Source organism: Ceratotherium simum, chromosome 20 (genome assembly GCF_057802395.1).
Source record: "Ceratotherium simum simum isolate JZ-2026a chromosome 20, ASM5780239v1, whole genome shotgun sequence".
Lineage (NCBI taxonomy): Eukaryota > Metazoa > Chordata > Mammalia > Perissodactyla > Rhinocerotidae > Ceratotherium > Ceratotherium simum.
This window is the reverse complement of record NC_141919.1, coordinates 22,516,324-22,532,305: the sequence shown is the minus strand read 5'-3', so window position 1 is coordinate 22,532,305 and position 15,982 is coordinate 22,516,324. Positions and strand designations below refer to the sequence as shown.

The 15,982-nt window shown below is 42.1% G+C and overlaps 1 protein-coding gene across 6 annotated transcripts in view; it reads right to left on the bottom strand.

Annotated features, from left to right (window-relative positions):
- Window positions 1-15,982, bottom strand: part of KANK1 (KN motif and ankyrin repeat domains 1) — a 201,550-nt gene that overhangs the window by 48,783 nt on the left and 136,785 nt on the right. For all 6 annotated transcript variants that reach the window (XM_087444526.1, XM_087444527.1, XM_087444528.1 and 3 more), the window contains one exon: window positions 13,596-13,715. In XM_087444526.1, the coding sequence (XP_087300652.1) occupies window positions 13,596-13,632 (37 nt within the window). In that variant the 5' untranslated portion in view covers window positions 13,633-13,715. The remainder of the gene's footprint in view (window positions 1-13,595; window positions 13,716-15,982) is intronic.

The following is a 15,982-nucleotide window of genomic DNA, read 5'->3' as shown; positions in this document are numbered from 1 at the left end:
CTTAGAGACTGCAATCAAGCACATCTGAACCCACAGTTCTTCCGACGCTTACTTAACAGGATTACTGCATCCAGACTTTCTCCCCAGAAGGCCTGACTCCTTGTCTAGAGAGAAAACCAAAGTTAAATGAAGTAGTGAGTGGTAACAGTGAATTATATTTTGGACATCTCAAGATGCACATTTCCTGACATACCCTGAATTTACCTGCCTCCCCCAACGTGTTCCTCTTCCCCTTGTTACTGATTTCTCAACACCCTTCCAGTCCTACAGACACAGCACAAATGCACCTGCGTTATCAGTCTTGCAACGGCCTCCTTGTCCTCATCTTTTCCCACCATCCACTGTGCACAATTTGTCCGGACCTCACTGTGCTGAGTGCTTAACATGTTTATGGACTCACTTAATCTTCACACAACCCCATGAGGTAAGTACGATTATCAGCACTTGACAGATGAAGCTATGTCATCCATACCGCTCCTCTACCGCACTGCTTACTCGACTGCTGTATTAATACTACGCAGTCCTGAAAAACCGCACACTAGGTACATTCTTTCCTCCAGCCCTTGGAGGGCAGAGAAAGGTGGGTAGGGAGAAGGGAGCAGGCATTTCTGAAGGGCAGGGAGGAGAAAGACAATGCTATTCCCATGCTTTTGCCTGTACCATTCCTTCCCCTTCTGATGTGTCCCTTCAGTCTTCTCAGACAATATTCCTCTAGTTGGTGAGGACCAGCTAAAACATCACTTCTGTCTGAAGTCGTCCCTTATCCTTCCAGCCACCTCTCCCCTCTAGGCTCTCAGAGCGGCTCGTTTTTCCCTCTGTTCCCATTTGTGCACACATCTTACATCCTACAAACTCATAGGAGCTTTCTCCTCTTCATCCCAACCAGTGCTGTGCCCCCAGCACTGCAGGTGCCCAGGACCCATTCAGTCCATTTAATTCCTTCCAGAGGAGCCAAACTTTGAGGGTTTGTTTCCTTTTAAAGAGCTGTATGAAAATATCAAGGACTCTGAGTCCACACCCTCATTTTACAGCTGAGGCAGGACTGTGAACCAGAGCGGTGACAGTACTAACTTGACTTTGCCATTCAAGGCGAAGGCCAAGGCTGGAACCTCCCAGAACAGGTACCCTCATGCCACGGGTTCTCAACGCTGCTGCACAACCCAACTGCCTGGGGCTGTTTTAAAAAATGCTGAGTCACCCCTCATCCCAGCCCTAATGAATCAGACTCTCTAGGGTGGGACCAGGGGCATCAGCATTTCTAGAAGCTCCCCAGATGATTCTGTGCCACAGCCAGGGATGGGAACCTCAGCTTTAAACCAAGTGAGATCTGCAATTCAAAGTGTGTTCTTCCTTTTGTTTTAAAGGAAGCCGAGAGCCAAGTTGGGGGCAGCCCCTTAAGCAACTGAAGTAGTCTGAGGGTCCAGATCACAAATTCAAATACCTGCAGAGTCCAGGCTAGTACCTGAAAGGAAGGGCCCTGGGAGTCTTGGGGGAGACCAGAGAGCAACTGCCCCCTCCAGCTGACTGGGGCCCTGGGGAAGTACATAAGCCAGCGATGCCAGATCTTTTGACTTTTCAAGAGAAGCTGAAGAAATTGGTATTTTTATATAAAATTACCTAATTTTAAAAATCTTGGCAATTAATTCAAATTGAAACAAAACCTTGGGTTGGTCAAACAGAACCACACTCCCAGGCCTTGGGGTGACACTGAGCCAGGACTTCATGGTCTCTATTTGGGATCCAATTTCATTCCTGTTTCCATCCCTTTCCTTTTCCCAATTCCAGGTGGCCGACTTTTTCTTTCTTGTTTTAAATTGCAAGAGTCCTTGCTGGAACAAACTATAAAACATATTAGAAAAACCATTTTAATTCTGCTGCATACTTAATCTCTTATGCTTAAAATTTAGCTCTATTACTAGTCAGATGTTTCATTTAAAAAATAAAGACAAAGACAACAACCAAAACAACAGCCTAGGATCCCTAATGCCATTTCTCTAGCAGGTAAACAATGTGCAAAAACCCTACCTATACATATTCATCTTAAATAGACACAGATTGAAAGCAGGATGCTCTGCTGTCACTCTCATGGAGGGCTTGGGTTATTCTTGCTATATTTTAGACTTCCCCTCAACCACTAAAGAATTTGAATACCTTATCAATGCTTCTTTACCCATCTCTCCTCTCAGCTTGCGATGGGGTGTGACACCAAGCTGAGGTGTCTACGGTAACTGCGGTGAGGGAGAAAAGCGGGCGTAGTTCTTCTCCACATCACCAAGGCTCCTTCTCCACCCACCTCCAGCGCAGCCTACGGGGACTGACAGGACTTGTAAGGGATTACAAGGACAGGTCCAGCAAGGGCTTCCAGCTCTTTCGAGTCCTGTTAGGTGTGTACAGCATTGGGTGTTGGAACAAAACTCCTCTTTTATATGCCTGGATTAGAAGGATCTGCTCCGAGGAGATTTTCTGAGGAGAGGCCATAATCAACATGAGGAGGGTGTGCCCCAGAGGAGGTGTGAGATTCCAGTCAGGAGAGGGAAATTAGGAGGAGGACTCAATGGATGACAGGCCTATCTTAAAAGACAGAAAAAACACCAAACTCTGTCTTCACTCTATCTTACTCAACAAAGTGCATTTCCCCAAACACATTTAAGGCTAAAAATGGAGTCACGTTGAGTTTCCACGTTAGGCTTTCTTTACAGTCTGGGTTGCCCCATGATTTTTACTTTCATCAAACCTAAGAGATTGTCTCACAATACATTTTCATTCAAGATTTGAAATCAACATTTAAAAAAGAGAAATGGCTTCACAATGTTATAAACTATTATGACCTCAATGAAAAAAAAAGTGAAATGGCAAAATGAACTGGGGGCACGAAACTAAATAAGGGAATTTAAACTAGATTACCACAAAGACTATAATGGCTGTAAATAACAGGAGATAATAAGGAGAGTTTACTTCCTCCCATCTAAAAGGGAGGATACAACTGTAGAGACCTTCCCAAGAAAACCGTGGGAGAGAAAGAAGGTAGACCAACCGGCTGTACTCCCACCTCAGAGGTCAGCCACTCGGGTTCTCATGCACAGTTTCAACCAGCCCGCTAAACTGGGGCTAAAGGCACTGAGTGGAGCACCCCCACCCGTCCCTGGTTGGGCTGCTAACAGTCTGTGAAGGGGCAAAGGAAGAGGCCATGGGAGCTAGAAAGAACTTTCCAAGTGGCCTCTGACCATAATCCTCCCTGGACAACCACATTATACCTGGTCACCTCTCCCCGAACCCAAGGCATTTAACAGACAATACCATTTAAGCCTACCTCAGAGCACGTGATGGAGAGAGAGCAGATACTACAACTCCTACTTAGTTGTGAGGTAAGAGAAGGGAGAAAGCGAGTGTGTGTGTGTCCGAGTGAAAGCCACCTGTTCACTGAGGAAAAATATCCAGGTGAACAGGCTAGAAGAGAACTGCAAAGGATATAACAATATAAGATTGGCAACTGGCAGGGCTCAATTCTACCCCACAAATTCTTAAGCAGGTGCTATACCTGTGTTTTGCTCTGTATTATGTGCCCAGCATTATGCCAGCACAGGTAGGTGTGCTGCAAATATTTCTTGGTTGAACATTGAGCCTGTTGACTCTACACTGAGTACTAAGCAAGGTGTGATGGGCATACCAAGCCGAAGATGACATGAATCTTGCCTCTTAAGACCTCAAAGCTTACAGATTAGTGAGGCACACAACCATAACTCTTAATTAAAAGCAAGTCACAGCAACTATTTAATAGAATACAAAAGCACTCTAGGAATAAAGAAGAGGAAGAGGTAACTCCACTGGGATATCTGAGAACACTTGTTGGAAGAAGTAAGAGAGGAAGCAAGACCCGAAGGATAAGAAGGGCTTATATGAACAGATACGGGACAGACATCCAAGTCAAGAGAATAGTGCTTTGAGTAATGCCACTAAGAGGGGAACAAAGCAGGTGGGACTGGGGAACAGCAGCTGGGATGGTGCAGAAGCCCCCACTTCTTTCACAACTCTGGACAGAGCTGGTCTCTCACTACCTGGACACATGGAGGGCTGGGAAGGCCCACCATGATTTTTGCAGGCATCAAGACTGAAGAAACAGAAATAGACCATGATTTCCATTTTAAAAAGGCAAAAAACAGCAGCTCAGAGTTAAGAGAAGGGAATAGGGATTAAAGTTAGTGAAAGCTAAAATGTTTGGAGAGACAGGAAAAATAAAAAAAGTATAGAAAGCTCAATTATCCTTAATCTTGCCAGCCGTCCTTAACAAAACAAAATCACCACGTAGTGAGAATAAGGTAAAGACAGAGCAAATTTCACAGGACCTCAGGGTTGGTCCATTACCCAAAAAAGGAAAACAACTACTCTTCTGCCAAATACATTTCTCTGCAGTCATTTAAAAGTGAGCTGCTGGGGCCGGCCCCGTGGCTTAGCGGTTAAGTGCGCGCGCTCTGCTACTGGCGGCCCGGGTTCGGATCCCAGGCGCGCACCGACACACCGCTTCTCCGGCCATGCTGAGGCCACGTTCCACATACAGCAACTAGAAGGATGTGCAACTATGACATACAACTATCTACTGGGGCTTTGGGGAAAAAAAGCAAGAGGATTGTCAATAGATGTTAGCTCAGAGCCGGTCTTCCTCAGCAAAAAGAGGAGGATTGGCATGGATGTTAGCTCAGGGCTGATCTCCCTCACCAAAAAATAAATAAATAAATAAAACTATAAAAAAAAAAAAAAGGTGACCTGCTGAATGAATGAACTCACTGAATTGAAGTATTTCTACTGAGTTTTGTATCATTTCTTCTGGAAGTCCCAAAACTACATCACAAGTTAAATTCACCACTATTTGAAACGTCTACTTTTTCATCATCAAAGTGTCCAGAGGACAGAACACCAAAGAAAAATGCCCCAGAGGAAAAGCACCCAGCCTTAAGCCTCCTTTACCTTTCTGGAAGATGTTCTGTCCCGGGTTTCCTCACTTAAATTCAGTATCCTGAAGTGGTGTGCATTCCAGCTGCTGTTTTCTAGCGCCCAGATAACATCCAAGCATCCCTCCTTAGAGAATCCTCAGCTCCTGTATGTGTGTGTGGTGCATGAGAGCGTGGAAGGCAATGCTCGGGGCCCGCTGGGATTCCTTACCAGACAGGCTGACAGGGAGCGAACCACAGAGCTCACAACGTGATGTGACCGTTTCCCCTCATACTGCCAACCAGCTGTCCCTGGGACAGATCTGGAAGGTGTGTAAAGCGTGGCGCTAATGGAAAAATCTGGTGGCACAGGGCTTCGGTGTGTTGCAATTTTTTCCTGTAAGCCGCATTGTTGGAATGGTTTGAAATGCAAACCATTCCCTCCTCCCCTACTGGCCTAGACACTTCCACATCTCCACCCTGGTGTGCTATAAAATCAGTCTAGCATCGGGCTGATTCACCACTTGAAGAGGCGGAGTCTCACTTAGCATACACGCTGCATAAAGCCGGCAGGTACTTCTGCCTCCTCTGCGAGGTCATGGAAAGACAAATCCTTCTTTGTCCTCACAGTTGGAGGGGAAGGTGCCAAACAGGCTGCGTCAAAAAACATTGCCATGGTGCATCTCTGATTTAAGTAAAGCATCCACCCAATCGATCTGAAATGCTGGGGAAAAGGAAATAAATCAGCCATACATTGGTGGGTGTATGGACTTCAATGAGGACGATACTGAGAGCAGAGCAAGAGTGACTTTTTTTGGTTTTAGTTGGGAGAAAGTAAGAGTTGATGCACATGACTAAGGTTTTAAAGATATTAAGCAGTGGGGCTTGTGAATTATTAGAAACATCACATTTCTCTCCCTCTTTTATATTTTTAGCCTAGGCATGGTTTCCCCTTTTCTTCCGGGAGACTCTTAGATGTGCCTGCTGTACAGAAACACTTAGAATGCCTCGGCCTACTGGACAGCTGATGCAAGAGAAAAGGACACTCAGGAAAGTGGGCAGGGATGGGAAAATTTGGCAGGACAAGCTGAATCAATGTTTTCACAAAATTTATTTGCAAAGCTGATGGGATTTATCAACTAAACCAAATATTGTGAGACTAAATTCAGAAAATCCCATGACTATCTCTTGATTTTCCCAACGGAGATCATTTCCAAAATACAAAAGATCCCTGGGAGAGAAAGTTTTTCCAATTAAATAAAATCACGAAAAAGGACCTAAAATAAACTTAGTACTTATGACTATTAACAGCAAACTGCTTCCATAATCTATTACTCTTGTGCCACCTCTTTTAAAGAAAGGTTCACATGGTGACATCATACCCATGTCCACAGCCTCCAATCTAGCTGGGAGAGATGTCACAGATCACTCAAATCTGGCTTGTCACACAGATGGAATAAGAACACACAGATTTAACTTTCAGGATGAGACCAAATCCCAAGAATCCAACAATCTGTCCCCTGGCCCAGTTCTTCCTCATGTCTACAGTTCTGCTTTTCCATCTGTTGGTTAGAAAGGTCTTCTGAATAGTACAGAATACTATTTAATCCAAATTTTCAGCCATGGCTTGCTCCAAGAACTGCTAGGATTAAAAGTCTGGCCACTGTTAAAAAAATCTTCAAAATAGCTGCATACTTATTTTTAAGCTGTGAGATCACTTGTCCATATAGCACCACCAGCTGAGATCACGAATGCTATATATACAAATGGGCTGCATATTTAAAAACTTCTCGTTTTCCAGCTTCACAATGAACTGCAACCCAAAAGCAGAAACAGGCTTAGCCTCTGAAACATGAGCATACTTTTCCTAAAGCATATGGAAATGAGTAAATCAAGCAGCTTACTGAGTTACAGCTTACTCCAAAAATATCCACCAGAGAAGCCAAGGGAGGAAAAAGAGAATCATCAAAAAAACATTTTTTTTTGACTTAGACTTTCTAAAACTGTTTGAATGAATCTTATCAAATCGGATTTCCTCAATGGGTCTTCTTTGAGGTGTTTATTAGAGAAGTCTACTCAATGCAATTTTTAAATATGTTGCCAGAAAAGAGCAAGAATTTGCTACCTCTGAATTTGAGAACATTTTTGTGAACATTTTGAGAACATATGCTAACATTTTTTATGTCAGATCAAATAAAATAGCCTTTTATGGAAAAGGACCCCAATGCTGAAACTGTGAGCTTTAGTCACTAATTTTCCAAGTTCATACAAACCTTTCTCAGAAATTGCACAAAGGAGATGAAGTGGAATTATCTGGGACACAGGAAGAAGGCAAACCGTGGAAAAGGAAGCTAACGAGCTATACTTTTGATGGGCTCAGCTAGCCCACCCTAGTCCTTCAAGAAAGAGGGGAAGCGCATAATAAGAAATAAATGCCAATACTCACGATGGGAAGTCTGTGGGTAAGCAGGGCACAGAATATTCAAATCCTTGTAGGAAGGGCTGTTTCAATCCTTTGCCTCACTATGCAGTCTCAGAATGATAGCCACAGCTCAAGTTCTTAACATAGCAAATCTCTCTGTTGGATTTTTATTTTGTGCTTTTTCTTTCTTGCTGGCACCCAACGAACATTTGGGCAGAAATCTTCAACCAAAGAGTGTCTTTGCCTAGCACCCGGGACTAGTAGGAGCCTGGATTCTATCCTTTCAATGCCCACTCAGGCTGGTCCTCGCAGGAAGATAAGTCATCCTTCCTCAGCTTAGCCTGGAGAGCTAATCACCTGTCTGAAATCTGACACTTAACCCATTATGACTCGCTCAGGGTTTGGAGCAAGAAAGCTTACACTGTGAAGCTGGCCACAGGTTAAAATTGAAGCTTTGAGAGTTTGCAAAACAGACAAGCCCCGACGACGGAGGGATTCTTCAGAATCTCTCTGGGGGCTGGATGAATTCTGGGGTTCTGATCAACCAGACAGGCAAGATTCTGAAAGCGAGCGTCTCCTATTTGTAGGTGGTCTAGGCATTTTAACAGATACGAAATTCAAACGTAACTACTTCTTACCTAAAAAAAAAGTATCTTCTCAAACACCAACACTTTAAAAAAATACATTATTTCATTTACAAACTTCAGTGTGAAATTACCCTCCAATAAACCAACAGTTTCATTTAACGCTGAAATGCATAATCTAATTAAACCCAATTATTAAACATATCAAATAATAGGATGAAACTACATATCAGGTATTAGAATATGTTTGTTAATTTGGCCTTATGAAATAACTTACACTATGAAAAAAAGTCACTTATCAACGTAACTCTTATCAGGGAGGACACTTTATTCATAATCATTCTACTTTTAGGTTTATGTTGTTTTCTGAAATGCAAACTTTCCCCTTGATCTGTTTAATCAGAATTTCACAGACACCACACACTTCTGATTTTTAATGTCAACATAATGCCTTGAACAAAGTTAAAAACCTCTCCATATTCAACTTCTGGCTTAGCAATTAACTAACTGTGTGAGCTGGGCAAGTTGTGTTTTGACATGAGAAAGTAGGGACAGGAGGTTGGATAGGTGAAATCAGTAAGACTCCCTCTGGCTCTTATCTATGTTTTTATGCTAGGCAACTTTGTTACACCCTCTCAGCTCTTCTGAACGCACCACTTTCTTACTGAAGAATGCAGAGCACAAATAGGAACACACAATTAATCCTTTTGCAGATTGAATTAGCCAGACCCTGGAAGGTCATGGAGGGTACCCACGAATTAAAGCAGCCCCAGCTTTTAATCAGCTCACCCTCTGCCTTGGGAGTAATGCTAACGCAGACAACAGGGCTAAGACTCACCCCCACGAACACACCACCTCTTTCTTTACCGATGGTCTCAAAACACCAGGTTGGTTCCAGCCAGACCCGTCAGTGCAAGCTGGTCTTGTCCTTGACAAACACACACGCAATTCCTGCTGTCAGGTTCACCGCAGTGGGCTCAGAGTTCTGTTTGAGAAATGCTCCTGCCCAGAAAAAATATTTACACAACCGAGAGTGGGCTGTGCTGCAGTGTTCTACCTGTGCTGCCATGAGTCTGTGGCAATGTCTGACTGATCTGGTCTTATCAGCGGCCTTTGGACCTCATTTAAGATCAGCACGGAGAAAAAACCTGGAGCCAAATAACTGACCAGAGTAACAAGATTTTATGAAATTTATTATATTAATTTAAAATGTCAACCAAATTTTTAATGCAGTTCAATAAGTACCTTAAATAAGTAAATATGTATCTGTCTGGAAAAATCTATAAATATTAAGGCTGTGAAAAAGAAGAAGCAAGCGGAAAAACTATAATAAACTAGCCAAGGTAAGTATTAGCAAAAATAAAGATGGTGATGGCAGACATAAAAAGTGACTCCATAATGCTCATCTGTTTATTTCATTTAACTGTTAGAGGCAGGACAGTAATACAATTCTTGCCACAATGTCACAGCATCTGACAGGGCCTGGCACGATGGCACCTGAAGAGGTGTTCATTAGATCGGGAGCTCATGACAGAGACAGCAGAACAAGAAGGGCGGTGATTCCCCCTGACATCGGACCAGCACTTCACGTCTTAAAAAGTGTTTTTACGGCTATTGTTTTATTTTTTCCTCACAACAATCCTGTGAAGAAGGTAGGATAGGTATTATTATCTTCATCTGACAAATAAGCCACTTGTTATTTGGCTTCTAAAGAGATTCTAAGCGCTAATTAAAGTTTCACAACATTAATTAGTGTTTAGAGAGGTATCAATCAGTGTCTTCAGTTTACAACATGATTCAGAAACTTGGGGCAAAGCAGACCGTCCCCATCCCTCAACTCTGCAGAAATACGGCAATTTTCCTAACCAACCACCCCCATTTACTCCCTAGTTAGCTGGGAGAGAAGAGAACAGTCACGAGCAATTTATGATGCTCATACCACTACATTAATAAACGACATTAAGGTACTGTTAGTAACAATGTAATGGAATGTTTTAAATTAATGAAAATAAAACTGAACCAGTCAACAGAAGTAGGATGCAGGATCTGGTGAAAAAGAGATAGCATGATGAGGAATGATTGACATGGACGGGGTGGACGGTAATGAGGAAGATGCAGTCTGGAACCGGTACACGGGGAAGGCTGCCAGGTTTAGAAAATAAAACCAGAGGCCATCCAGTTAAATTTGAATTTCAGATAAATAACGAGCACTTTTTTAGCATAAGTATGACTTTTATTTTATGTGAGGAGACCTCAACTTCCAATAGAATGCACAATCCTTGAAGGCAGGGATTTTTGCCTGTTGTATTCCCTGCTATATCTCCAGTACCCAGAATGATGCCTGGCACACAGGAGGCGCTAAAAATATTTGCCATGCACTAGTAAAGTTTATTTCTTAAGCTAGGTGGTATGTATATGGGCACTTGTTATATAACCATTACACATTTCATATGTCTGAGATGTATTGTAATAAACTTTACAGATTACAGCATTAACTAACTGCTCTTATTTTAAAATCAGCACCTTTTACCCAATCTAACTGAAGGACTCAGAGGCGAAGTCAGAGGATGAAAGGACTTGTGAACGGCCCCTTACCCAGCTTAAACTCTACACAGGGACGTGAACATGGACCACCAGTCCTCAGGGATGTGTTTTCCAGCCAAAAGCAGGGTCTGGCCGGGTGGTACTGTTCTCACTGCTCCTCTGTTTTATTCCTAGGACCAAGAAAAGGGCTTCTTTTGCCATTGTCCTGACTCCACTTTCATATGAGATTTCTCCTCATGTTCTACGGAGCCCAAAGCAGTGATTTTTCAAGGGGAGGGGTGGCTGGGACTCCTTTGGGGCGTAACACATCTAGGGGGAGTATAGTTTAAAAAAGCAGATTTAGGGTCCGGCCCCGTGGTGTAGTGGTTAAGTCCGCGTGCTCCGCTTCTGGCGGCCTGGGGCTCGCGGGTTTGGATCCCTGGCGCAGACGCACGCGCTGCTCATCAAGCCATGCTGTGGCGGCGTCCCATATAAAGTAGAGGAGGATGGGCACGGATGTTAGCCCAGGGCCAGTCTTCCTCAGCAAAAAAGAGGATTGGCAACAGGTGTTAGCTCAGGGCTAATCTTCCTCACACACAAAAAAGCACACTTAATATTATAATTTATCTTTGGAAAAATGTAAAAAACATATAGTTTACTCCATATTTAAAACTTCTACTAGACTACCCAAACAATTTACCTTTTTCTCATGGGAAAGATCAGGAACCAGCCCTCATTAGCTGTCATAAAGCTCTCTTTATCCCATCTTAATCTGGGGCCTGTGAATGTTCTTATGTTAATTGCATTTCAAAATAGTATATTTACAGCCAGCATACACTTTTGCATTATTTGAGTTTGGCTTTTTTTTAAAAACAATGGGCAGGTATTTCTTTTGTAATACAAAATTGGAAAAGAAAAGATAAAATAATAATTTTTATAAGCATAATCTCAACTATGTGAAATATATAAAATTTAAAGACTATATAGAAAATGAGTAAAACATTTATTCCTGGGTGGTGGTATTACTAGTAATTCTTGCTTTATTTTTTTAGACAATACTAAACTTCTATATTTAAAATTTTTCTATAAGGAACATCATATACATGTACATGTATATATACACATGTATATGTATATATAATACATACACACACACACACACATACATAAAGTAATTGTGTATGACTGAGCCTCTAATCAGATCTGCTCACAAGCTTACAGAGGTCATGGTGACTAGAATACACAAAACCTTCCCTTGCTTGGTCCGGACACCTGTCTGCAGCAACAAGTGATACCCTAACACCCCAGAAGTGTTTCAAACTCAGTGCCCAGACCTGTCAGACAGGACACCAGTTGAGAAGGAAAGGCTACAGCTGAATCATCAGACTTCAGGAACAAAGAGAAAAGGGACACTCTAGGACAAAGCAAGTTGGAAAAGGAATTAGGGGCAAATGGGGTAGGTTTCTAAATCTCGGAAGACAGGATTTTGCCTGAGATGCCAGAGGGTCGAGGTCCTGAGGTACCAACAACCCCAAGCCCCGCTTCCCGTGAGTGTGTGAATGGAAGTGAGGGCAGGAGAGGGAAGGGAGATCACAGCACCGCAGGAGACTGAAACCCACCCACAACACTCAGGAAATTTCACAATGATTCAATCTCCTTCCTTATCAAATATTTTACTAGAGAAACAAGTAATAATCCTGACTGTGCTTACTTCACTCAGGTTAAGTTGCCGAGCTTCTCTGTGCCATCACATAGGGATGATGGTGGTGCTGATGGTAACAGCATAAGCTCATAGGATTACTGCGAGGATTAAGTATGATAACGCAGGCAAAGCATCTTGGGCACCATGGTACATGGTAAGCATTCATTAAATGTTAGATATTGTCATTCATATTTACTATTGACAGCAGTCCTGAGGAGAATCTATCAAAGTCCAGAGAAGTTGGGCAGTAGAAAAGACAAGCAAAAGAATGGACAGAGAAGGATCAGTTATCCCAGAATAAAGAACTGAGTTTATCTGGGTCTGGTTTTAGGCAAGCTATAGCATTCCTGCCAGAGGGAATACCTGCAGCTGGGATTACTGGAACAAAACGTCACATCCATGGGCTGGGGAGGCCCACTTCAGAGGTCTCCTTCTCCTGCTGTTGTCTTGACAGCTTACACAGCACTTCTAAGTATGTTTCTGGTGCTCTCATTGGTTCTAACCCTGGAGGTGGATGATCTTATTGATGTTTTACACGTGGACAAATAGTCCTGCCCCACATTTCATGGTTAGTGCTGGACATGGGATTCTAATTCAGGTCTCCTGTACCACATTCTCTCCATTATCCAGGGCTCAGGGCCAGCAGAGCTAGGACCTTGTACGTAGGCCTCCACAAGAATTCCCACATACACAATTACTGCTCTCACACATTCTGCTATTTGGCAGATAACTCAAAAGAGGAATGAACATTTGATGTACTATTTTGGAAAGGTTGTCATCTCCTGTCATATACCGTCTCTTAGGATGCTTACTCTGCATTTGTTCTACAAATTTCTCCCAAATCTTATAAAAGCAATATGGGAATAGATATGCAAACTATATGAGTCTCTAATATACCAAAGTAAGAATTAGAATACAAGTCTTTATGATTCATAATATGGCTTGTTGCATACTTCTCTCTGGGACGGCTGCTTTAGAGAATACACCCTTCTCTTCCCCTTTCTCTATGTTTAGCAACATCAAACAAAAGCTTGGGAGTGGATACTAGGAATTGGTTTTAAGCATCCAAACTCACTTCCTCTCTCATCGTTCAATCTCTCATAAAGAAGTACAAGAGGAGTACACATTACACTTGCACCAGCATTCAGGATTTTACGTTTATCCTTCAACACTTCAATAGAATTGACATAAGTAATAATTTACCTAACTGATTTCTATACATAAAGACTCTAAAGACAAAAGCAAATTCTCTAAGAGATCAAAAAAACAAAACAAAACAAAAAAACAACTTCAATGGATAGAAAATTGCTTTGAAATCTTAGTTATCTAGACAACTTGCTATTATTGATCCATTATTAAAGGAGAAATTAGAAATTAGTTAGAGCAAAGACACACACACACACACACACACACACTCTCTCTCCAGAGCACAGAGTTACCTGAAGTACAGCCGTTAACATTTCTGGTGTGAGCCATGCTAGCTTGAACCCAATGACAGATCCAGACAAGAGTGAGGAGTCATGCAAATTTTATGCATCAAGTTCCCAAATGCATTCAACCTGAAACAATAAAGAGAGTCCCATCAAAATGGATCATTTAAAAATATGTACAACACTAAATCTTAGATTTCTGTTTACAAAGATGACTGCTAATGGGGACAGCAGATCGGAATGAGGGGGAGACAGCCAGTGGATCCAAGTGGTGGCTGCACTAGACCCGGCCATTGGTGTTAAGAGAGTAACACACCCAGAGATGCACAGTGGACAGACACTGACAGGTCTCCAGACATATTACTCATGGCAGATAAAACTGGTTCTCCAGAAACGTGACTTCTTTAGGAAGGTGGCCTTCAAATACAAGTGACTTACTAACGTGTATCGTTCTGTAGCACTTCACACACTATTTTTGGTTTTTAAACTTATCCTCCTTTCCAAATGCTGGTTCAACAGTTTCCTTTACTCAACTGCAATTTCAAAGCAGTTGTTGCACCAAATGTTCACATTTTTTAAAAGATTAACTTCATGCAAATTCTTTTGAGATATCTAAAATCTTTCACTACCCTATCTTCTAAAACACAAATCGGATCCAATCAGTCCCCCTCTTAAAAAAAAATCTTCAATAGTGTCCACCGTCCTGTTACATAGACTTCAAATGGTACACCGTTTTGAGACATTAGGGTTCATGTTGGGCAATATATTTCTTATTTTATATTGATTATCTATTTAAAAGTTAACTGAGATTATTATAACATGACATGTTACAATCACAAACTTAAAAACAAACAAAAAGAAACAAGAAAAAGAGCAAAAAAAGAACACTATTCCAACCTTTGCTTTTCCAAAAATACCTTCTGAAAAAACGCTGGCAAATAAGGCAAACATTGGCACAGACAGAAATATTCCATTTCCACTGTGTCCAAATTCTAACTCTAGACTCACAAAATCAGAAGAAATTGAGCTTAACAATTCGAATTCCAAGCTTAGAATTAAAGTGTCAATTCAGAAACCCCCATGACTTCCCAACAACAGGAAAATGCTAAAATAATAATATATCCATATCTACTGGATCCTATACAGCCACTGAAATCATTTATAAGCTTTTAATAACACAGAAAAATACTCAAAGTACACTGATAAAAAAACTGTATTCTACCATAAACCTAATTGGTTTAAAAATATGTATGCATACATTTACACATTTATTTAAAACAATTAGAAGTAAATACACCAAAATAGTCTCTGTGGTTGTCCTTGGGTGATGTAATTATGGATGATTTTAGCTCCTTTATTACTTTTGTAATAATTATTAAAAAGAAACATTAGATAATTCCTGTCAATTTTGGTCTTATCTGCTTTCAAATGCACAGGAGAAAGAAAAAAGTATTAAAAAAACGCTATGCAAAAGGAAACTATCAGGCCATAGTCATGGAGATTATAAGAGGTCAGAAATATAAGTAAATAAAAAGAAGGAAGAGGAAATGGCTGATGGCTTTGATCATAGTGGGTGAGCATTTCTTGCTGCTTAGCCGGTGAAATTTTCCTCACTGTCTGAACACGTGTTTGCAAAGCTAACTACTGTGGAGGCAACTTTGCGCAAATGCTAGAGGACCGGTGGTTTTTTACAGGCTGCTTTGACAGGTGTGCTGCCCTGCACGGCTTCTCCAGATTCTGTGACTACCGCTCAGCTCACCCGCAGAGACTTGATTCTCAGCCTCCCACTCCAGCCTTCCTGCTGGTCCCCAGTTTCTGTCTGGCAGCACCCCGGGCAGATGGATGGCTCTAATCTCTCTGACTATGTGGCAATCACCTGACATTCTGTTGGAAGCAGCCACTGGTTCAGGTCCACGGCACTGAACTTGGAGAGCACTAACCTCTGTGCAGTCAGAGCGGCTGAACCAAAAGGCAGGCTTTGGGGATAGAGCGAGCATTATCTTTAAGAATAGGAAGAACTAGAGCTGGCCCCGTGGCTTGGTGGTTAAGTGCGCGTGCTCCGCTACTGGCGGCCCGGGTTTGGAGCCCGGGCGCACACCGACGCACCACTTCTCCGCCCATGCTGAGACCACATCCCACACATAGCAGCTAGAAGGATGTGCAACTATGATGTACAACTATCTTCTGGGGGGCTTTGGGGGAAAAAAAGGAGGAGGATTAGGCAATGGATGTTAGCTCAGAGCCGGTCTTCCTCAGCAAAAAGAGGAGGATTAGCATGGATGTTAGCTCAGGGCTGATCTTCCTCACAAAAAAATAAATAAATAAATAAATTAATTAATTTAAAAAAAAGAATAGGAAGAACTATACATGTCTGACAAATGTAGCTTTGTTAAAAA